Source organism: Gorilla gorilla, chromosome 10, assembly GCF_029281585.2.
Source record: "Gorilla gorilla gorilla isolate KB3781 chromosome 10, NHGRI_mGorGor1-v2.1_pri, whole genome shotgun sequence".
Lineage (NCBI taxonomy): Eukaryota > Metazoa > Chordata > Mammalia > Primates > Hominidae > Gorilla > Gorilla gorilla.
In genome coordinates, this window is record NC_073234.2 from 60,741,317 (window position 1) to 60,763,591 (window position 22,275).

The window sequence follows — 22,275 nt, forward strand, 5'->3', positions numbered from 1 at the left end:
ATTTTTTTTTTTTTTTTTTTGCCAATGTTGAAGGTCATTTGAAAGGCTTTCCCCAAGTTTACCTGTCTTACTTCCCGGTACTCCGGAGGTGGCTCCTAATGAAAAGAAAAAGAGAAGAAGAAGAAGGAGGAGGAAAGAAAGAGAAAGAAGGAAGAAAAAATATTTTTGAATTTTTATCTCCGAACTAAAATATAGGCATCTTAATGATTTCTACACTGATTTGAAGCTAGTACACTAATGTTATATAGACTATGCTCTTTTCAAAGGGAAAACCATTTCAGAGCCAGAGCTATTATTGTAACCCTCCTCTGCAGAGTCCTAGATCCCTGAGGTTAGTATCTGAAAAGGCAAAGCCTTTAGGAAATTTGGGCCCCCATATTTACAAATCCAAATCCAAGGAGAATCTCTGTTTCCCTTAAAATATTATAGCTTTAAAGGAAATTTAAAACCACATTCCATATTAAAGTGATTTTTGCATTATCAATGCAAATTTTCTGTGTAACTTAAAATTATTTCAAAATTTAAAGCTCATTAAAAAAAGTTTTTCTCTACAAAATCTATCAAAATACAACAATAAATGTAAATACCCCAAAGTCTTTACCTGATTTTATTTCTGCTCCAGTGGTGCCACCTCCTTCTAGGGAAGTTGTGGTTTCTTAAAGATGAAAAGAAAACTAAAATTAATTGAGTATTAAGGAAGAGGGATGGGCAAGTGGATGTCACTACATGAGATAAGCCCAATTCAAAATGTCTTGTCACCTACTAAGTCAGAAAAGAAGACCTCCTGACTGTAAAAGTGATGGAAACCTTTAATACACACATTTAATTGTTAAAATGGGGAGATAAAACATTTTAACTCACATGGTTCTTAGTTGGACCTTAGTTATTTCTTAATTGGAATAAGATATGTAGAATTCTTAATAAAAAAGGGTATATAGTAAGGAACTCATAAATGATAGATATGCTCACTACTGTCATCATCACTATTTATTGCTTTAAATATTATAATTTTCATGTGCAAGAATTTTGCCAGTGGCTACCAAAAATGAACTTGGTATTAGAGAACCATGGGAATCAATATCTCAATCTTTAGCCATAATGAGAAGAAAATGGCCTACAATGGGGTAAGGGAGCTATGTTTTCTCAGCGTGTCAACAAGCTCTTTTCAGAGGTTCTAGAATCAAGAGTTAATTTATATATGTTCTTCACACCATTTATAGCTCATAGAATATTTAATGACAGCCATTCCAATAACTCAATTACTTCCTTTAGATATCAGTGAGAGAAAGACATTTCTTTCTAATCACCCAACTGATTCTCAGTGCCTTAGCTCCATGCTGAAGTCTCCTTGAAGCAGAGGAAATGAAGATAAAAGAGTTTGAGGATCTGAAGTTTGGTTATTAGGTAAAATCCTGCCTAACCAGTAATCTTTGTTCAGAAAATGCTCTTCACATGAGGTACAAACAGTAAATGTGATTCAGATAACCTTGTCTACTGGGAAGCAGTTAGTAGTTCATCAGTGCTTACCTGCAGCAGGTCCAGCCCCAGTCGTTCTACTTGCTCCAGGGGAAATTGTGGCTATTGAGAGAAGAGAGACATAAATGAAAAAGATTCAGGGGCCTAGGGATGGAATGGTGGTGCTTCTGCATAGAAGCACCAAAGGAAAGACATTATTGTGGCAAGCACTCAAGAAACGATTCCTGTGGAATCAGTAAAGAAACTGCGGACTCACCTGTGCTGAAACTTCCAGGGGAAAGTGTTGTGCCAGGCGCCACCCCAGAGGTGCCTGAAACACATTATACTCTTTTAGGGTCAGGTCTTCATTTGACTTACTGACCATTATGACTCAGTAAGTCAAGTGAAGACCTGACTCTTAAAGGGATATAATGTATTTATTTGCCATAACTGAAATCTCTTTTTTTGAGGCTGTGGCAGAGGGTGAACTAGATGTATTTGCTTGCATTCAACAATTCATAACCAAAGCAAATAGAGAAATACTGTTTGCAACTTCAGGTGCTTCTCCTGGAAATTTAATAGAAGGGAAACTAGATGCATTTCCCTAATGTTGACAAACTTGCTACCCTGGCACAGTGATGCCTGCTGTGAGATAGAAAGAAGGGGAAATAAGGTTTAAGTGTGCTGCAAACTAGATGTAGGGCAAAATATTGACAAAGCAAAGTTTTACCCATATACAGATACACAGATATGCATGCATGCGTCCGGTTCCATGGAATTTTTTTCTATTTCACACACATACACACACTCACACACACACACAAGGAAAACATTCTGAATTCCAGCTCCAATTCTGGTGATAGGTGTAACATCACTGGAGACATCTCAACCCATTTGCAGACCTGGAGCAGTGAGGCTCAATTCTAAAATTAGTAGATTTCCAAAAAAAATTTATCTCTATAGAGAATTCATTTTTAATTGCTTGCAGTGTACCTAAATAAAATGTAAATATTCTTAAGGGAAGCTTGATTCCTAATCTGGATGACCCCAAATCATGGACTGTTTATTCTCACCAGTTTTGAAGCCAGTTCCAGAAGTACCAGTCCCTTTTGTGGAAGTTGTGGCCTCTGAGGAAAAAAAGTAGGAAAATAGTGACATCTGGGAATTGGAATACTACAGAGGATATTGGGGTATTACTTTATAATAGCATCCCTAAAAGAGATATCATGACATCTGACATTAAATAAGAGGCATTCCCTTCCTGTTAAGCTACCTGTGTTAGAACTTCCAGGTATAATGGTCATTCTAGACAATTCTCCAGTGGTACCTAAAATGCCAAAAAAGCGAAATGGAGCAATAGATCATTATCTCCCCAGTTAAGCTTGGAAGCATCCATGTGTGGCCCTAAAGTACTGGAAACCCTTTCCTGAGGACACTGTATCCCTGTAGAGAATGGAAAATGAACAATCTCCAAGTACTTGATTTTCCAGGCCAACCTGGGCTGTATGTGTTGCTACTGGGTTTCCCTTCCTCTATGAGGGAAAGGACGAATAAGGCTTAAATCACCCTGACCTGTTTCCCTTCCAGGAGCATAGCCCCCTGGTGTGACAGAGGTGCCTACGGGAGAAACAAAGCACACTTCTATATTTATAAGTAGGACTCTTTGATACAACTTGGAGGATTTTAATAGTCAGTTGTTTTCATTAAGTTTTGTAGGAGGGGAGAGATATCATGTGTAAGTAAAGGAGAAAAATGATAGAAAATGTCTCAAACTGTGGGTGGAAAGGAAAACTGGGTAAGGAGAGTTGGAAGTCCTGGAAAGTTGGAATATATGCAATATACGCTCATACTTCATATCAGAAAAAAATTGTTTCCATAAGCCAGGACACTGAAGACAGCCTGGCTGAGATATCTGAGGTCATGAATTCACAAGCAGAATAACTGACCAGGTTGATATGACACACTGTGGCCACAGAGAAAATGCAGGACCCTCCCTCAAAAGACTTTCACTGCATTACTGTTCATTACTGTTCACTGCAGCCACCCAGATAGAGAGATGATGAGAGCCCCAGGCCTCAGCCTGACAAGCTCACCTCCTGGCGGTCCTGCTCGGGTAGTCCCACTGCCTCCTGGGAAAGTTGTGGCCTCTGAGAGAGGAAGGAATTGGAGGTATAAAGACTGGACAGGACATTCTGGGTTTCCCAAAGCTGATATTGCTTAAGGGGCCATGTTCAGAATTCCTGACCTGTGTGGGCACTTCCAGGTTCCAGAACTTTGCCAGAGGTGCCCTCAGTAGTACCTGAAATAAGAAAGGTGGTCAGCTGGTCAATGTGTTGCCTCTCATGAAATGGGCATGGGCTCCTAAAGGAAAGATAATAACTTTGTTTCTTCAATATACCAGTACATTTATTTCTCTGGGCTTTCTAGTTTTAAGAGTTTATCCATATATTGCTCATGGAATATATAATTCCCTCGGTGAGTTTACACAGAAAGTCCTCCACCACTGAGACCCTTTTTTTAGGGTTTAATTACAGGGAGATAGATTCAGGCCAAGTCACCTCTATAACTGCAAGGGAATGGGCCCCATGCTAGCCTGATGAAGAGGGCTTTGACACAGGGAACAAAACACAAGGAGGGAACGTTGAAGTGTTGGAACTGTATCTATTGATGTTAAATATTGAACATCTGCTAAATATGTTTTTAATATGCCAAATGTTGCAACATTAATATGCCAAAAATATGGCATATGTTTTTAATATGCCAAAAGTCAAAGAATTTTGCTATATTTCAAGTGCGACATGGGAAGTTATTACAAAGTACACTTAGTTCCTTAATGGAGCTCACCTGTGATTATTTCACCTCTTGTTTTTCCATTTTCTCCTACAGAAGTTGTGGCTTCTGCAAATGAGAGAAGAGGAATAACAGTGAGGACAAAGATTTGAAGAATCTGAGAAGAGTATGGTAGGATCACCCAGGCAGACAACTCACTGAGGAGCCCTTCCCAAGCACTGGTTCCTCCCAGCCTGGTGCTTTACCTGAGTTGGAGCTCCCAGGGGCAACTGTTGTACCAGAGGGCACTGCAGCTGTGCATAGGTGGGGGAAAAAAAAAGATCAATGTGAGAACAATTTTGCGATCCTTGGAAGAATGTGGGCAACAAGTCTATCTGTGACTTTGAAACAGCAAAAGATACTTCTGGACCTATAACTGACAGAAAGATAAACGTGTTGCATGTCTACCATTTGACTTTGCGAAGCCAAGGTTAACACCATGGCTAATACACCCGCCAATCTTTGCCAAGGTTAAAGGTCATGTAAAAGGCTTTTTCCATATTTACCTAATGAAAAGAAAAAGAAGGGAGAAGAGAAGGAGGAGGAGGAAGATAAGAGGAGTAGGAAGAGGAGAAGGAGGAAGAAGAGAAGAAAGAAGCGGCAGAGGAGGAAAAAAAAGAAGCCGGAGGAGAAGAAGCAAGAGGAGGAGGCAAAGGAGAGGAGGAGGAAGAGGAGGAGGAGAAAGAGGAGAAGGAAGAGGAAAAAAAAAGTATGAAGAGAGAGAAAAAGAAGAAGGAAGAGGATGAGGTAGAGAAAGAGAAGAAAGGAACAGGAGGAGAGGAAAGATGGGGAACAAGAAGAAAAGAAAAAGGAGGAGGAGGAGGCAGAGAAGAAAGAAGAAGAAAGATTTAGAATTTTTTCTTTGAACTAAAATGAGACATCTTAATGATTTCTAAGCTGAATAGAAGTCAGTACTGTAATGTAATACAGACTAAGCTCTTTTCATAGGAAGAACCATTTCAGAGCCAGAGCTATTACATTTACTCTCTCAAGAGGCCTAGAACTCAGGGGTTAGTCCCTGAGAAGGGAAAGCCTTTAAGAAATTTGGGGCCAAGTGGTTCCAAATCCGAATCCAAAAAGTATTTTTGGTTTCCTCGAAATACCATAGCCCCCAAAGGATATAAAAACTTCATTCCACATGAAAGGGATTCTTTGCTTTATCTTTGCACGTTTTACATAATGTAATATTTCAAAATAAAAGGCTTAAAAAACCCATTTTCCCTAAGAAATCCAGGAACTTGGAATCAAACTGTAACAATAAATAATGAAAATACCCAAATCTTCACCTGATTTTATTTCTGCTCCAGTGGTACCACTTCCTCCTAGGGAAGTTGTGGTCTCTTAAAGATGGAGAGAAAACCAAAATTAATTGAGTATGAAGGAAGAGAGGTGCGTTAAGCTGATGAGACTGCATGAGACAAATACAATTCAAAATGTCTTATCATCTACTACTAAGTCAGAAAAGAAACCCTTTTCCATGTAAAAGTGTTTATCTTCAAGACAAAAGTTTAATTGTCCATTTTTAACTCATGGGTCTTCTTTGGACCTTAGGTAGTTGCAATGGTAACAAGGTATGTAAAGGCCATACACGATATGTATATAGCAAGGAAATTATAAATGATCAATACACTCATTACTATTATCATCATTATTTATTGCTTTAAGTATTAGACTTTCCATGAGAAAAAATTTTGCCAGTGACTACCAGTGTGTAGTAATTACATTGTGGAATTAGAAATAAGAATCAATATCTGAATTCTTCACCCATAATGAGAAAGAGAATGGCCTAGGATGGGATAAGAAAACTGTGTGTTTCCTCAATGTGTCAACAAGCTCTGTTCAGAGGTTTCTAGAAGCAAGAGTTAATCTATATATCTTTTCTACACATCATTTGTATCTCATGGAATATTTAATGAATAAAATGTCAATAACTCAATCACTTCATTTAAATATCAATGAGAGGAAGAAAAACATTTATCTTCAATCTCTTGACTGATTCTCAGTGCCTTGGCTCCATGGTGAAGTTTCCTTGAAGCAGAGGAAAGGAAGGTTAAAAAGTTTGAGTGTCTGGCCTTTAGTTATTAGATAAAATCTTGCCCATGTGATAATCTTTCTTCAGAAAAATGCTCTTCACAGACAGTACAAACAGTAGATGTGATTCAGGCAACGTTGTCTACTGGGAGGCAGGTAGTGGTTCGTCAGTGCTTACCTGAGGTGGGGCCAGCCCCAGTTATTCCACTTGCTCCAGAAGAAGTTGTGGCTGCTAAGAGAGGAAGAACATAAATAGAAAAGATTTAGGGGACTTAAACTGGAAAGGTGGTTATTTTGCATAAAAGCACCAAAAGGAAAATCATATTATCATAGCAAGTACCCATGAAAGGATTCCCCACCACACTGTGGACTCACCTGTGCTGAAACTTCCAGGGGCAACTGTTGTGGCAAGAGATACCCCAGAGGTGCCTGAAACACAAAGAGACTGAGGTGATCATGGTGAATGAGTAAATCAAATGAAGAACTGAATCTAAAAGGAATATGCTCTATGTACTTATATATTTATTTATTTATATGCCACCACAGAAATCTCTCACTGAGCATGAGGCAGATGGTGAACTACATGTATTTGCTTGCTTTCAACAATTCAAACCAAAGCACATAGAAATTGTTCCCAACTTCAGGCACACCTGGAAATTTGATAAAAGCAAAACTAGATGCATTTCCCCAATGCTCACCTGCTTGTTTCCCTGGGGCAGAAGTGATGCCTGCTGTGAGGTAGAAAGAAGAGGGAAAAGAGGGTTTAAATGTATTAAAACTTGAGACATAAGAAAGAAAATACTGAGCTGGCATTTTTGTTCACACATACACTTATAAATGCATGTGTCCTGGGTCCATGGGGCTCTTTTCTGTTTCACATACACACACTGAAAACTTTCTGAATTCCACCTAAACTGCTAGCAATAGTTGTAATACAAATGGAGAAATTCCATCCCATCCTCGGAAATGGAACAGTAATGCTCCATTTTAGAATTAGTAGATTTAAAAAAAATGTATCTCCACCAGCAAATCTATTTTGAATCACTTGCATTGTCCCTAAATAAAATAAACACAAACTCTCTCAAGAAAAGCTTGAGAGACCTAATAATTATGATGCCAAATCATGGGTTGCTTCTTCTCACCAATTTTGAATCCAGTTCCAGAAGTACCTGTCCCTTCTGTGGAAGTGGTGGCCTCTGATGGAAGAAAGAGGAGAATGAAAAAGCCTGGGAATTTAGAATACTGGAAGAAGATATTGGGATATTACTTTACCATAGAAGCCACAAAAGAAATATGACAGCTGACATTAAATAAGAATTTACTTCTTGTTAAGCTACCTGTGTTAGAACTTCCAGATATAATGGTCGTTCCAGAAAATTCTCCAGTGGTACCTAAAGTGCCAAAAAAAAAAAAAGGTGGGGGGAAGGAAATAAAGCAACAGAGCATTTTGTCTCCAATTAATCTTGGAAGCATCAATGTAGCCCTAAAGCACTGGAAGCCCTCTCATGTGGACACTGTTTCTGTAGAGAATGGAAAATGATCACCTTCCTATCGTTTCATTTTCCAGGCCCGCACGATGGATAGGTTGCTGCTGGGATACCCTTTCACTGAGGCAAGGGGGGAATAGGGCTTTAAATCACCCTGACCTGTTTCCTTTCCAGGAACATATCCCTCTGGTGTGACAGAGGTACCTACAGGAGATGTAAATCATTGTTTATATTTATAAGTAGGACTGTGTGATACAACTTGGGGCATTTTAATAATCAGTTGTCTTCCTGAAGCTTTCTAGTGAGGGGAGAGAGGAAACAAACGTTATGTGTAAGTATATGAGAAAAATGATGAAAAGTATCAAGCTGTGAGTGGAAAGGCTGGGTAAGGGGAATAGGAAGTCCTGGAAGGTTGGAATATGTGAAATATTTTCTAATATGTTTAATCAGAAAAAAATAATGTCTCCATAAACTAGAATAGTGCAGACAGCTTGGCTGACAATCCAAGTCATGAAATTTACAAGTCTAATACCTGACCAAGGTTGATATTACACAATATGGCTGAGGAGAAAATGCAGGCCCTTCCTTCAAATGCGTTCACATTATTTGTTCCCTGTACCCACCCTGATACAGAGATGATGAGAGCCCCAGGTCTCAGTCTGCCAAGCTCACCTCTGGGTAATCCTGCTCGGGTGGCCCCGCTGCCCCCTGAGAAAGTTGTGGCCTCTGAGAGAGAAAGGAATTGGAGGTATGAAGACTGCACAGGACATTCTGGGGTCCCATAAGCTGTATTGGCCAAGGGCCATGTTCTGAATGCCTGACCTGTGTGGACACTTCCATCTTTCAGAGTTCTGCCAGAAATGCCCTCAGTAGTACCCCAAATAGGAAAGGATCATGGACAGTTGGTCAATTTGTTGCCCCTTATGATACAAGCATAGGCTCTTAAAGAAAAAAAACTTTTTTCTTCAATACAACAGAAAATTTATTTCTCTGCAGTTTGTATTTTAAGACTTAATCCATATATTATTCATATAAACTATAATTCCCTCAGCAAGTTTACAGAGAAAGTCCTCTACCAGCAAGTTCCATTTTTTAGGGTTTAGATACAGAAAGATAGATTTGGGCCCAAGTCACATATATAGCTGTCAGGGAATGGGCCCCATGATATCCTGATAAAGGGATTTTAGAGCCAAGGCACAAGAAACAAGGAGAAAATGTTGAAGTGTCTGACCTATATTTATTGATGTTAAATTTTGAACATCTGCTAAATTTTTGCCTAATACGCCAAATATGGAAAATTCAAAAACTTTTGTCATATTTCAAGAAAGACATGGGAAAATATAACAACGTACACTTAGTTCCTTAACAGAACTCACCTGTGATTACTTCAGCTCTTGTTATTCTGCTTTCTTCTACAGAAGTTGTGGCCTCTGCAAAACAGGGAAAAAGAATGGCAGTGAGGGCAAATATTAGAAGAATCTGAGAAGAGTATGGTAGGATCACCCAGGCAGACACCTCACTGAGGAGCACTTTCCAAGCAGTGGTTCCTCCCAGCCTGGTGCTTTACCTGAGCTGGAGCTCCTAGGGGTGACTCTTGTACCAGAGGGCACTCCAGCTGTGCCAAGGTAGAAAAGAAAAGAGAAAGATGGATATGGGAATTCTTTCATGACCCTTGGAAAAATGTGGCCAACAGTATGTCTATTTGTGACTTTGAAGCAAGAAAGCACACTTCCTGAAATTATAACTGACATGAGGACTAACAGGCTTCAGGTTTATTGTGTGCCTTTGCAAAGCCAAGGGTAATGCAGTGGCTAATATTCCTGCCCCGAATATTATTATCAAGATTTGTTCAAAGTTGAAGTTCATATGAAAGGCTTTCCCCAAGTTTACCTGTCCTACTTTCTGGTGCTGTAGTGGTGGTTCCTACTGAAAATCAAAAGAGAAAGGGAGAAGAAAGAAGAGGAGAAAACAAGAAGGAACAAGAAGGAAGAAAGACAATTTTGAATTTTTATCTCTAAACTAAAATATGACATCTTGGTGATTTCTACACTGTAGAAATCAGTACACTAATGGTATACAGACTATGCCCTTTTCAAAGGGAAAACCTTTTCAAAACCAGAGCTATTATTGCAAGTCTCCTCTCCAGAGACCTAGAACCCTGAGGTTAGTCTCTCAGAAGGGAAAGACTTTAGAAATTTTGGTCTCAAGAGTTTACAAGTCCAAATCCAAGAACAAACTCTGTTTCCTTGAAATATTACAGCCTCAAAGGAAATTTAAACCCACATTCCACATTAAAAAGATTCTCTGCATTATCTATGATAATTTTCTGTAATTTATTTTCAAATAAAAAGCTCATTAAAAATTTTTCTCTAAGAAATCTATCAAAGTACAACAATAAATATAAATACTCCAAAGTCTTTACCTAATTTTATTTCTGCTCCAGTGGTGCCACTTCCTTCTAGGGAGGTTGTAGTCTCTAAAAGATGAAAAGAAACCAAAATTAATTGAGTATTAAGAAAGAGGTATGAGCTAAGCTGATGTCATTACATGAGATAACCTCAATTCAAAATGTCTTGACACTTTCTATTAAGTCAGAAAAGAAGGCCTTCTGACTTTAAAAGTAATGAAAACCATAAATATACAAATTTAATTGTGAAAATGAGAAGATACATCATTTATAAATTTATTTTACTAATTGAAGCTTAGGTATTTCTTAATTAGAATAAGATATGTAAACCTCTAATTTAAAAAGCAGATACAGTGAGGAACTCATAAATGATCGACATGCTCATTACTATTATCATCATTATTTATTGCTTTAAGTATTAGACTTTTCATGTGTAAGAATTTTTCCAGTGGCTATTACATTGGAACTTGGAATTAGAGAGGTATAGGAATCAATATTTTTACTCTTTACACATAATGAAAAGAAAATGGCCTTCGATGGGGTGAGGTTAATCTGTGTTGTCTTAATGTGTCAAAAAGCATTTTTCAGAGGTTTCTAGAACCTGAAGTTCATCTATATTTTTTCATGTACCATTTCTATAGATTATTTAATGAGAAAAATTTTAATAGCTATTATTTTCTTTATATATCACTGAGAGAAAGAAAGACCTTTCTCTCCAATCACACAACTGATGCTCAGTGCCTTAGCTCCGTGGTGAAGTCTCCTTGAAGCAGAAGAAAGGAAGATAAAGGCATTTGAGTGTCCAACTTTTACATATTAGGTAAAATCTGGCCTATTTGTAAAATTTTTTTTTAAATGCCCTACACAGGAAGTACAAACGGTAGATGTGATCAAGGCAAGGTGACCTACTGGGAAGGAGGTAGTGGATTGTCAGTTCTTACTTGTAGTTGTTGTAACCCCAGTCATTCCACTTGCTCCAGGAGAAGTTGTGGCTGCTGGAAGAAGAAGGACACAAATGGAAAAGATTCAGAGGGCGTGGAATGGAATGGTGGAGCTCATGCATAGAAGCACCAAAAGGAAAGACCTGTTACTGTAGCAAGCACCTGTGAAAGGACTCTCCACCACACAGTGGACTCACCTATGCTGAAACTTCCTGGGGTAACTGTTGTGGCAGGAGCTACCTCTGAGGTGCCTGAAACACAAAGAAACTGAGGTGATCACAGTAAACGAGTAAGTCAAATGAGGACCTGAATCTAAAAGGTATATGCTATATTTCTGTATTTATTTGCCATAACAGAATCCTCTTTCTCTGAGCACGAGGCAAGTGGAAAACTTGATGTATTTGCCTGCTTTCAGCAATTCATAACAAAAGGAGATACAATGTTTCCAAGTACAAGCACAACTGAAAATTTGATAAGAGAGAAACTAGATGCATTTTCCCAATGCTCAGCTGCTTGCTTCCCTGGTGCTGCAGTGATGCCTGCTGTGAGATAGAAAGAGGAGGAAAAAGAGTTTGAATGTATTGAACTTCACATGTAGGAGAAAATACTGAGCCAGCATTTTTGTTCAAATTTACACGTTACATGTATGTGTCCTGGTTCCACAGAGCTCTTCTGTTTCACACACATGCACTGAAACTTTCTGAATTCCACCTAAACTGCTAGCAAGAGTTGTAACATAAATGGAGAAGTGCATCGTATCCTCAGAAATGAAGCAGTAATGATCCACTTTAGAATTAGTGGATTTTCAAAAAAAAAATGTACCTCCACTAGCAAATCTATTTTGAATCACTTGCAATGTCCGTAAATAACACAAACACAAACTCTCTCTAGAAAAGCTTGAGAGACCTAATACTTATGATGCCAAATCATGGGCTGTTTCTTCTCACCAGTTTTGAATCCAGTTCCAGAAGTACCAGTCCCTTCTGTGGAAGTGGTGGCCTCTGATGGAAGAAAGAGGAGAATGAAAAAGCCTGGGAATTTAGAATACTGGAAGAAGATATTTTATCAGAGAAGCCTTAAAAAAATCATGACATCTGACATTAAAATAAGAGGTATTTCTTGTTAAGCTACCTGTGTTAGAACTTCCAGATATAAAGTTCGTTCCAGACAATCCTCCAGTGGTAACTAAAATGCAAAAAAAAAAAAAAAAGAAAGGAAATAAAGGAATAGAGCATTTTTGTCTCCAGTTAAGCTTGGAAGCATCAATGTAGCCCTAAAGCACTGGAAGCCCTCTCCTGTGGACACTCTATTTCTATAGCGAATGGAAAATGAACAACTTCCTAGCACTTCATTTTCCAGGCCAACATGCGATGGATGTGTTGCTTCTGGGATTCCCTTTCACTATGAGGCAAGAGAAAAATAGGATTTAAATCAACCTGACCTGTTTCACTCCCAGGAATATATCCCCCTGGTGTGACAGAGGGGCCTACAGGATGAAAAAAATCATTGTTTTATATTTATAAGCAGGACTGTGTGATACAACTTGGGGCATTTTAATAATCAGTTGTCTTCATGAAGCTTTCTAGTGAGAGGAGAGAGGAAATCAACATCATGTGTAAGTGTATGAGAAAAATGATAAAAAAGTATCAAGCTGTGAGTGAAAAAGCAACGTGGGTAGGGGAATAGGAAGTCCTGGAAGGCAAAAATATATGAAATATTTTTAAATATCTTTTATGAGAAAAAATAATATCTCCATAAGCTAGAATAGTACCTGCCTGACTATCCAAGGTCATGAAATTCAGGAGCAGAATAACTGACCAGGTTGACAGGACACCATATTGCCCAGAATAAAATGCAGGCCCTACTTCAAATGCCTTCACTATTTGTTCTCTGTAGCTACCAGATAGAGACATGATGAGAGCCTCAGGCCTAAGCCTGACAAGCTCACCTCCGGGTGGTCCTGCTTGGGTGGTTCCGCTGCCTCCTGGGAAAGTTGTAGCCTCTGAGAGAGAAAGGAATTAGAAGTATGAAGACTGCCCTGGACATTCTATGGCCCCATAACCTGTATTTCCCAAAGGGCCATGTTCAGAATTCCTGACCTGTGTGGGCACTTTTAGCCTCCAGAGTTCTGCCAGAGATGCCCTCAGTAGTACCTGAAAAAGGAAAAGATTGAGGTCAGTTGGTCAGTTTGTTGCTCCTCATGATGTGGGCATAGGCTCTTAAAGAAAAAAAACAAATTTTTTCTTTAATAAAACAGAAAATTTATTTCTCTGGAGTTTGCATTTTTAAGAGTTGATCCATCCATTGCCCATAGAACCTATAATTCCCTCAGAAAGTTTACAGAGAAAGTCCTCTGCCACTGAATTTTATTTTTAGAATTTCAGTCCAGAAAGATAGATTTGGGCCAAAGTCACCTATATAACTGTCAGGGAATAGGCCCCATGATGCCCGGATGAAGGGTTCCAAGACCCAAGGCAAAAGACATAAGGGGAAAACGTTGAAGTATCTGAAACTATATTTATTGATATTAAATATTGAACATCTGCTAAATTTTTGCCTAATATGCCAAATATAGAAAATTTAAAAACTTTTGCCATATTTCTATCAAGACATGGGAAATTATAACAAAGTAAACTTAGTTCCTTAACAGAGCTAACCTGTGATTGTTTCAGCTCCTGTTTTTCCACTTTCTCCTACAGAAGTTGTGGCCTCTGCAAAACAGGGACAAAGAACAGCAGTGAGGGCAAAGATTAGAAGCATCTGAGAAAAGCATGGTAGGGTCACCCAGGCAGATGCCTCACTGAGGAGCCCTTTCCAAGCAGTGGTTCCTCCCAGCCTGATGGTTTACCTGAGTTGGAGCTCCCAGGGGAGACTGTTGCCGCAGAGGGCACTCCAGCTGTGCCTAGTAGGAAAGAAGAGAGAGGGATCTACATGGGAACTCTTTTGTGACCCTTAGAAAAATGTGGCCAACCGTAGGTCTATTTGTGACTTTGAAGCAAGAAAACACACTTCCTGGACTTATAACTGACATAAGGACAACCATCTTTCAGATTTATTGTGTTTCTTTACAAGGCCAAGGTTAATGCAGTAAGCAATATCCCACCTTCATCACAATGATTATTGTTATGCCAATGTTGAAGGTCCTATGAAAGGCTTTCCCCAAGTTTACCTGTCCTACTTCCTGGTGCTCCAGTGGTGGCTCCACATGAAAAGAGATTAGGAGAAGAAGAGGAGAAGGAAAGAAGAAGAAAGAAGAAAGAAAATCTTAAATTTTTATCTATGAACAGGACACTAATGTTATACAGACTATGCTCTTTTCAAAGGGAAAACCACTTCAAAGCCAGAGCTATTATTGCAACTCTCCTCTCCAGAGACCTAGAACCCTGAGGTTAGTCTCCCTAAAGGAAAGACTTTAGGAACTTTGGACTCAAGAGTTTACAAATTCAAATCTAAGAAGAAACTCTGTTTCCTTGAAATACTATAGCCTCAAAGGAAATTTAAAACCACACTCCATATTAAAGGGAATCTCTACATTATCTGTGATAATTTTCTGTAATTTAAATTTATTGCCAAATTAAGAGCTCATTAAAAAAATTTCCTCTAAGAAATTTATCAAAATACAACAATAAACATAAATACCTCAAAGTCTTTACCTGATTTTATTTCTGCTCCAGTGGTGCCACTTCCTCCTAGGGAAGTTGTCTCTTGAAGAAAACCAAAATTAATTGAGTATTAAGAAAGAGAGATGAGCTAAGCTGGTGTCATTACAAGAGAACCTCAATTCAAAATGTCTGGACACTTTCTATTAAGTCAGAAAATAAGGCCTTCTGACTTTAAAAGTAATGGAAAACATAAATATATAAGTTTAATTGTTAAAACGGAGAGATATAGCACTTGCAAATTTATCTTCTTAATTGGACCTTAGGTATTTCTTAATTGGAATAAAATATGTAAACCTCTAATTAAAAAAGTGGATATAGTAAGGAATTCATAAATGATCAATATGCTCATTACTATAATCATCATTATCTATTGCTTTAAGTATTACACTCTTCATGTGTAAAAGTTTTGCCAGTGGCTACCACATTGGAACTTAGAGTGATAGGAATCAATATTTTTATTCTTTACACATAATGAAAAGAAAACGACCTTTGATGGGCTCAGGGAACTCTGTTTTGTTAATGTGTCAGCAAGCTCTTTCAGAGGTTTCTAGACCAGGAGTTAATCTATATGTTTTGCATGCACCATTTCTATAGACTATTTAATGAGAAAAATGTTAATAGCTGTTATTTCCTTTATATATCACTGAGGGAAAGAAAGACTTTTCTCTCCAATCACACAACTGATGTTCAGTGCCTTAGCTCCATGGTGAAGTCTCCTTGAAGCAGAGGAAAGGAAGATAAAATATTTGAGTGTCTGACATTTACGTATTAGGTAAAATCTTGTCTATTTGGAATAGTGTTTTTTTTTTTTCCCCAACAAAAATGCTCTTCACAGGAAGTACAAATGGTAGATGTGATTGAAGCAATGTGACCTACTGTGAAGGAGGTAGTGGATTTTCAGTTCTTACTTGTAGTTGTTGTAACCCCAGTCATTCCACTTGCTCCAGGAGAAGTTGTGGCTGCTGGAAGAAGAAAGACACAAATGGAAAAGATTCAGGGGGCATGGAATGGAATGGTGGAGCTCCTGCATAGAAGCACCAAAAGGAAAGGCATGTTACTGTAGCAAGCACCCATGAAAGGATTCCCCACCACAGAGTAGACTCACCTGTGCTGAAACTTCCTGGGGCAACTGTTGTGGAAGGAGCTACCTCCGAGGTGCCTGGAACACAAAGAGACTGAGGTGATCATAGTGAATGAGTAAGTCAAATGAGGATCCAAATCTAAAAGGGATATGCTGTATTTCTGTATTTATTTGCCATAACAGAAATCTCTTTCTCTGAGCACAGGGAAGGTGGAAAACTAGATGTATTTCCTGCTTTCAACAGTTCATAACAAAAGGAGATAGAGAGACAATGTTTCAAGTACAAACACAACTGAAAATTTGACAAAAGAGAAACTAGATGCATTTTCCCAATGCTTACCTGCTTGCTTCCCTGTTGCTGCAGTGATGCCTGCTGTGAGATAGAAAGAGGAGGGAAGAAAGGCTTAAATGTGTTGAAACTTCAGAGATAGAAAATGTTGGGCAAGCCTACTGTGGGCTACACAAGTATGGATGCATGCACCCTGTTTCCATGAGGCTCTTTTCTACTTCACGCACATTCACACAGAAAACTTTCTGGTTTCCAGCTCAAATGCTGGTGAGACTTGTAACACAATGGAAAAATCCCAGCCCAACCTCGGACTTGATGAAGGGAGGCTCAATTCTAGGATTGGTAGTTTTTCTAAATAAATAAACAAATAAATAACAGCAATCCTATTTTGAATTACTTGCAATGTCTCTAAATGAAACACAAACTCTCTCAAGGAAAGCTTAAGAGTACTAATCCCTACGAGGCCAAAGTATGGGCTGTTTATTGTCACCAGTTTTGAGTTCAGTTCCAGCAGTGCCACTCCCTACAATGGAAGTTGTGGCTTCTGAGGGAAAAAATAGAATAGTGAAGTCTGGGAATTTGGAATACTGGAGGGGATTTGGGGGTGTAATTTATCATAGCAGTCCTAAAAGAGATATTGTGACATGTGACATTAAATAAGGGCATTTCCTTCTTGTTAAACTACCTGTGGTGGAATTTTCAGATATAATGGTTGTTCCAGATAATTCTCCAGTGGCACCTAAAATGCAAAAAAGAAAAATGGAACTATAGAGCATTATCTCCCCAACTAAGCTTGGAAGCATCAATGTGGCCCTAAAGCACTAGAAGCCCATTCCTGAGGACAGTATTTCTATAGAATAAAAAATGAACAGCTGCTTAGCACTGGGTTTACCAGGCCAACATGGGATAGATGTGTGGCTACTGGGTTTCCCTTTAACTACAAGGCAAGGGGAGAATAGGGCTTTAAATCACCCTGAACTGTTTGCCTTCCAGAGACATAGCCCCCTGCTGTGACAAAGTGCCTACAGGAGAAACAAAGCATGGTTTTATCTTTATAAGTAGAACTCTTTCATGCAACTTGAGGCATTTTAATAATCAGTTGACTTCATGAAGCTTTCTAGTGAGGGGATACAGAAAATAAGCATCATGTATAATTAAAGGAGAAAAATGATAGAAAATGTCAAGCTGAATAAAAAAGAATGAGATCATGTCCTTTGCAGGGACATGGATGGAGCTGGAGGCCATCATCCTCAGCAAACTACCACAGGAACAGAAAACCAAACACCGCTTGTTCTCACTCATAAGTTGGGGTTGAGCAATGAGATCACAGGGCCAAGAGGCCACGTTCAGAGTTCCTGACCTGTGTGGGCGCTTCCAGCTTCCAGAGTTTTCCCAGAGATGCCCTCAGCAGTACCTGAAATAAGAAAGGATTGTAATTGGTCAATTTGCGGTCCTTAATTTAACAGGCATGGGCTCCTAATAATAAAACAAATGAAATGTTTGTTTCTTTAATATACCAGGAAATTAATTTTTTTGGACTTTAATTTTGAGAGTGAATCCACACTTTGCCCGTGAAACGTATCATTCCCTGAGCAAGTTTACTGTGATTTGTTCTCAGAGAAAGTCCTCCACCACTAGTCCCTTTCTTAGGGTTTAATGATAGCAGTGTACACTTGGGCCCAAATCGTCTATGTAACTGTCAGGCAATGGGTCTCATGATGCTGTGATGAAGGATCCATAGACCCACGGTGCAAGACATAAGGAGGAAAAGTTGAAAGGTCTGTACTGGATTTATCGATGTCAAATATTGGACTTCTGTTAGATTTTCCTTAATATGCTAATTCTGGGAAATTCAAAAAGTGTTTACATATTTCAGGCCAGACTCTTGGGAAGGTTTTAGGAATAGTTAATATCTTAACAGAGCTCACCTGTGATTATTTCAGCTTTTGTTGTTTCTCTTTCTCCTACAGAAGTTGTGGCCTCTGAGAAAGAGGAAAACAGGACAGGAGTGATGAACAATACTTCAAGACCATGGAAAACTTACAGTGGTTCTCCTACCCAGGATAACACTGGAGGAGAATTTGTCATAGATGGACTCCTGGAGGAATTTGCCACCTCAGGGACTCACCTGTGTTGGAACTGCCAGGTGCAACAGTTGTGCCAGGAGCTACCCCAGTGGTGGCTGAAACACAAAGGGTCTGTGATCATCACAGTGACTTGTGTTTGTCTTCTGAAGACCTGCCTCCAGAAGGAATCTGGGTGTATCTTTGTTATATCAAAGGGCCCTTTCACTGCTTCCTGATTAACTGAGAATCATATGCCTTTGCTATGACCCATAGCATTAAAAGAGCAATGGAAATAGTAATGTGCCCAAATTGAGGCCCCTCCACTGAATTTCATACATTCACTCCCAGACAAGGAAACAGGGTGGCTTTCCCTCCCCTTCGCCTGTCAGGCTGCCAGTTGCTTGGCCTCCTGAGGCTGCAGGGGTGCCTGCCATGGGATGAAAACCAGAACAATGTTTTCATGTGCCAAGAACACTGGAAAATATTTCATACCATTATTGCTTTTTTGAGTAAGAAAACTTTTATATAGGATATGCTTGCTTCGAGAGAATTTATATTGTTTTCTTTCCAGAAATACAATATTTGTCCGCTCCCTCTACACCACAGTGGTATACATGATTTTGCAGGAGAAATCTGTTATGCTGACTGTACCACCAGCCCCTCTTTAGAAAGTTTTAGCTGTGGGGCTAGATGTTGGTTTTAAGAGTTTTCCAGAATGTGTTCAGTGTAAGAAAACACTGAAAGTAAATGCAAACCACTACCTAGGAAAACACACTCCCAACAGGCGAGCCTAGGGAGAGTCATAATTTATGCTAAACCCTAAGCTGTGCTCTGCTCATTCTCACTGGGGCTGGATCCAGATGGAGGAACACTGCGGCCTTCTGTTAAAGTTGCGGCCTCTGAGAGAGGAAGTGGTGAATGGTGAGATCAGAATTTGGGATATTGAGAAAACAATGAGGTTGGTATTTCATCAAAGCAGCTCTAATAACTATATTATGTGGTTAAACATGGAGATTTCCTGCTTATTAACCTACCGGTGTGGGAAGTTCTAGATATAGCAGTTGTCCCAGAGAATTCTTTTGTAGTAACTAAAAGTGGAAAAAGAAAGGGATCAACATGGCATTACCTCCTAAATCAGTTGTGGAAATAGCTATGTGGCTTTAATCCACTGGAAGAACATTCCTGAAAGCCTATGTTTTGTAAGGAAATGAACTATAAGTGACTACCACTTCATGTCCTGGCCGGTTGCTCCTGGGGTTCCCTTTCCATAGAGCACACTGAATGTGGATGGTAACCTTAACTCCTCCTCACCTGTTTCACTTTCAGATGCTGAACTCTCTGGTGTGACAGAGGTGCCTTCAGGAGAAAAAAAGCAGATGACAGATTCATCTTTCTGAATTTTACTCATCAATTACCTCAGGCATTTTGATACTGAGAATTTGAAAATAGAACTTGTTAACTCTAATCCTCACGTATGAGGACTGTATTTAGTCCTTCCTACCTGGCCTGGAGTTCTGTGAACTGCTGCTGGCTCCAGGTGAAACCACAGTTGTACCTATTAAGGCAAGTGGAGTGAAAAATTCTTCAAATAATACATTTCACCTTTCAACTAAGCTTTATTAAATATCTCTTTCATGTGATATTGTTTTAGGCCCTTGGGATGTATCAGTGAGCAAAATGTTCAAAGACCTCTCTCCTAATGCACCTTACATTCTAGTAACTGGAGGCCAGCAATGAACAATAAACGTAATAAATAAGTCAGTGTGAAAGATGTTAGTAAACACTTTAGGAAAAAGGCAAATTGTATAAAAGGGTCAGGGACCCTGATAAGCAGGGGTTATCCAGCAGCTTGCCCTCATCCTTGCTACATAATAACTAGCTCTGCAAGCCTGGGCTCCTGGAAATCCAGAGGGATAAGTCAGGTGAGACCAGGGAATTCCTAGGTACACCCAAGTTTTGACTCTGGCATGTTATATTTCCAGGGGAAATGCAGGCTCCTTTCCTCTACCCACTTTCACACCCATGTTTTCACTGCAGAGAACAGGGATTTGATAAAAGCACCAAGGACTTAGAGTAAAAAGCTCACCTCCTGGACGTTCTGCTTGGCTGGTGTCACTCCCTACTATGGAAGTTGTGGCACCTGAGAAACAAAAGAAAGGAAGGGGTAAAGATTAAGGTTTGGGAGACTATACACAGTGCTGTGGGCAGAGTATGTCAACCAAGGTGCCCATGTCCAGATTTTGCATGTATTTTCAGACTGGCTTGTGTTGTAACTTCCAGGTTTCAGTGTTTTTCCAGAGACTACACTAGTAATACCTACAATAACAAAGAGATGGTGTCACTAGTTCAACTGTTTGTCCACTGATTTGAATAGGGATCTCAAATCCCCACTTAGAAGCAAATTATTACTCTGACACTTGCAGTGCTAGAAGTAATTCGTATTTGTCCCATGCAACATTTCTTTCCACAGCGATTTTACTGAGACAGTTCTCAACTATAATGTCCTTCTTTTTGGTGGGGAAATTGGAATTTTCTCCCCATATTACCTATTTATCTGTCATGGTTTTACGTTACGATGCTTTAATGCAAGCCCTTGTAAGCTCAGGAAATAAGGAGGCAATATAATGACTGTCTAGTCTTTTTCTCTGTATTTTCACAATATAGCATATGCAAATCATGTAGATATTTTCAGAAGACTATTGAAGGTGTCATTAGGAATTATAGGTCTTAGTCTAGCAGCACTCACCCGTGGCTCTTCCAATGCTTGTTGTTCCACTTACTCCTAGGAAAGTGGTGGCCTCTAAGGGAAACAAAGAGATAAGAGTTACCTGGAGAATATTTAAGGATTGTGAAGAAGATATGGTGCTACTCCTGCAAAAAATAATACAAAGGAGATATCTAATTATGGGAGGGCACGTGGAAGATTCCATGTCAACCTGTTGACTTACCTGTCTTGGAACTGCCAGGGGCAATAGTTGTGCCAGGAGCTACTCCAGTGGTGGCTGAAACACAAGAGGAACTGGCATCACCACAGTGACTCCCATTTGTGTCCTGAAGACCTGCCTCTAGAAGGAATCTGTTTACATCAAAGGCCAGTAGTAACTGGATGTCAAAGGCCACTTTCTCTGGCTGCCACTCGGATGTGTTTTCCCATTCATTAATAAACTACCAAGTTGGGGCATTATATCTAGCATCCCATGACAGTAAGACAGATAGTTTTCTCCCGTATTTACCTATTTCACTGCCAGGAGTAGAAGACAAAAAATATTTGCTTTATAATAATTGTATCTATTTCTAATTACATTTTTAATTGACACATAATTTTACATATTTCCGGCGTGAGGTTTTGATATAGATGTGTATACATTGTAATAGTCAAGTCATGGTCTTTAGCATAACCATAATCTCTGACATTTATCATAGCTTTGTGGTAAGAAAATTTAGAATCCTCTTGATATGGTTCGGCTGTGTCCCCACCCAAATCTCATCTTGAAATGTAGCTCCCACAATTCACATGTGTCATGGGAGGGACCCAGTGGGAGATAGTTGAACCATGGGGGTGGGTCTTTCCCCTGCTGTTTTTATGACAGTGAATAAGTCTCACAAGATCTGATGGTTTTATAAAGGGGAGTTCCCCTGCACAAGCTCTCTCTTGCCTGTTGCCATCTAAGACATGCCTTTCGCCTTCCACCATGATTGTGAGGCCTCCATAGCCTTGTGGAGCTGTGAGTCCATTAAACCTCTTTTTCTTTATAAACTATGCAGTCTTGGGTATGTCTTTATCAGCGGCATGAAAATGGACTGACACATATCTCTTCAAGGTATTTTCAAATATATACTATAATATTGCTTACTATAGGCACTCCACTGCACTATAAACCACCGGAACTAATGCCTGCTATCTAATTGTGATTTTGTACCCATTGACTTACTACTAATTATTTCTATTACTTTAGGGCAAAAAAAAAATCTATGTAGGCACGATTCCAAGATTCATATATCTCTACTTCCCAGGGTTAAAACTGCT

General features: G+C 39.3%; 1 protein-coding gene across 1 annotated transcript in view; it reads right to left on the reverse strand.

Annotated features, from left to right (window-relative positions):
* The window catches only part of MUC19 (mucin 19, oligomeric), a 181,107-nt gene that overhangs the window by 35,999 nt on the left and 122,833 nt on the right, over positions 1-22,275 (reverse strand). The window contains exons 95-135 of the mRNA XM_055358896.2: positions 21,197-21,250; positions 20,995-21,048; positions 20,335-20,388; positions 19,750-19,803; positions 19,560-19,604; positions 19,283-19,336; positions 18,631-18,675; positions 18,311-18,364; positions 18,111-18,164; positions 16,868-16,921; positions 16,234-16,266; positions 15,918-15,971; positions 15,721-15,774; positions 14,804-14,854; positions 14,320-14,349; positions 13,999-14,052; positions 13,808-13,861; positions 12,098-12,151; positions 11,348-11,401; positions 11,151-11,204; positions 10,225-10,278; positions 9,693-9,728; positions 9,370-9,417; positions 9,179-9,232; positions 8,475-8,528; positions 7,653-7,706; positions 7,458-7,511; positions 7,014-7,046; positions 6,691-6,744; positions 6,494-6,544; positions 5,571-5,624; positions 4,491-4,538; positions 4,300-4,353; positions 3,701-3,754; positions 3,549-3,602; positions 2,729-2,782; positions 2,529-2,582; positions 1,733-1,786; positions 1,528-1,578; positions 602-655; positions 63-95 (exon numbers count right to left, since the gene is read on the reverse strand). Coding sequence (XP_055214871.1) covers positions 63-95; positions 602-655; positions 1,528-1,578; positions 1,733-1,786; positions 2,529-2,582; positions 2,729-2,782; positions 3,549-3,602; positions 3,701-3,754; positions 4,300-4,353; positions 4,491-4,538; positions 5,571-5,624; positions 6,494-6,544; positions 6,691-6,744; positions 7,014-7,046; positions 7,458-7,511; positions 7,653-7,706; positions 8,475-8,528; positions 9,179-9,232; positions 9,370-9,417; positions 9,693-9,728; positions 10,225-10,278; positions 11,151-11,204; positions 11,348-11,401; positions 12,098-12,151; positions 13,808-13,861; positions 13,999-14,052; positions 14,320-14,349; positions 14,804-14,854; positions 15,721-15,774; positions 15,918-15,971; positions 16,234-16,266; positions 16,868-16,921; positions 18,111-18,164; positions 18,311-18,364; positions 18,631-18,675; positions 19,283-19,336; positions 19,560-19,604; positions 19,750-19,803; positions 20,335-20,388; positions 20,995-21,048; positions 21,197-21,250 — 2,070 coding nt within the window. The remainder of the gene's footprint in view (positions 1-62; positions 96-601; positions 656-1,527; positions 1,579-1,732; positions 1,787-2,528; positions 2,583-2,728; positions 2,783-3,548; positions 3,603-3,700; positions 3,755-4,299; positions 4,354-4,490; positions 4,539-5,570; positions 5,625-6,493; positions 6,545-6,690; positions 6,745-7,013; positions 7,047-7,457; positions 7,512-7,652; positions 7,707-8,474; positions 8,529-9,178; positions 9,233-9,369; positions 9,418-9,692; positions 9,729-10,224; positions 10,279-11,150; positions 11,205-11,347; positions 11,402-12,097; positions 12,152-13,807; positions 13,862-13,998; positions 14,053-14,319; positions 14,350-14,803; positions 14,855-15,720; positions 15,775-15,917; positions 15,972-16,233; positions 16,267-16,867; positions 16,922-18,110; positions 18,165-18,310; positions 18,365-18,630; positions 18,676-19,282; positions 19,337-19,559; positions 19,605-19,749; positions 19,804-20,334; positions 20,389-20,994; positions 21,049-21,196; positions 21,251-22,275) is intronic.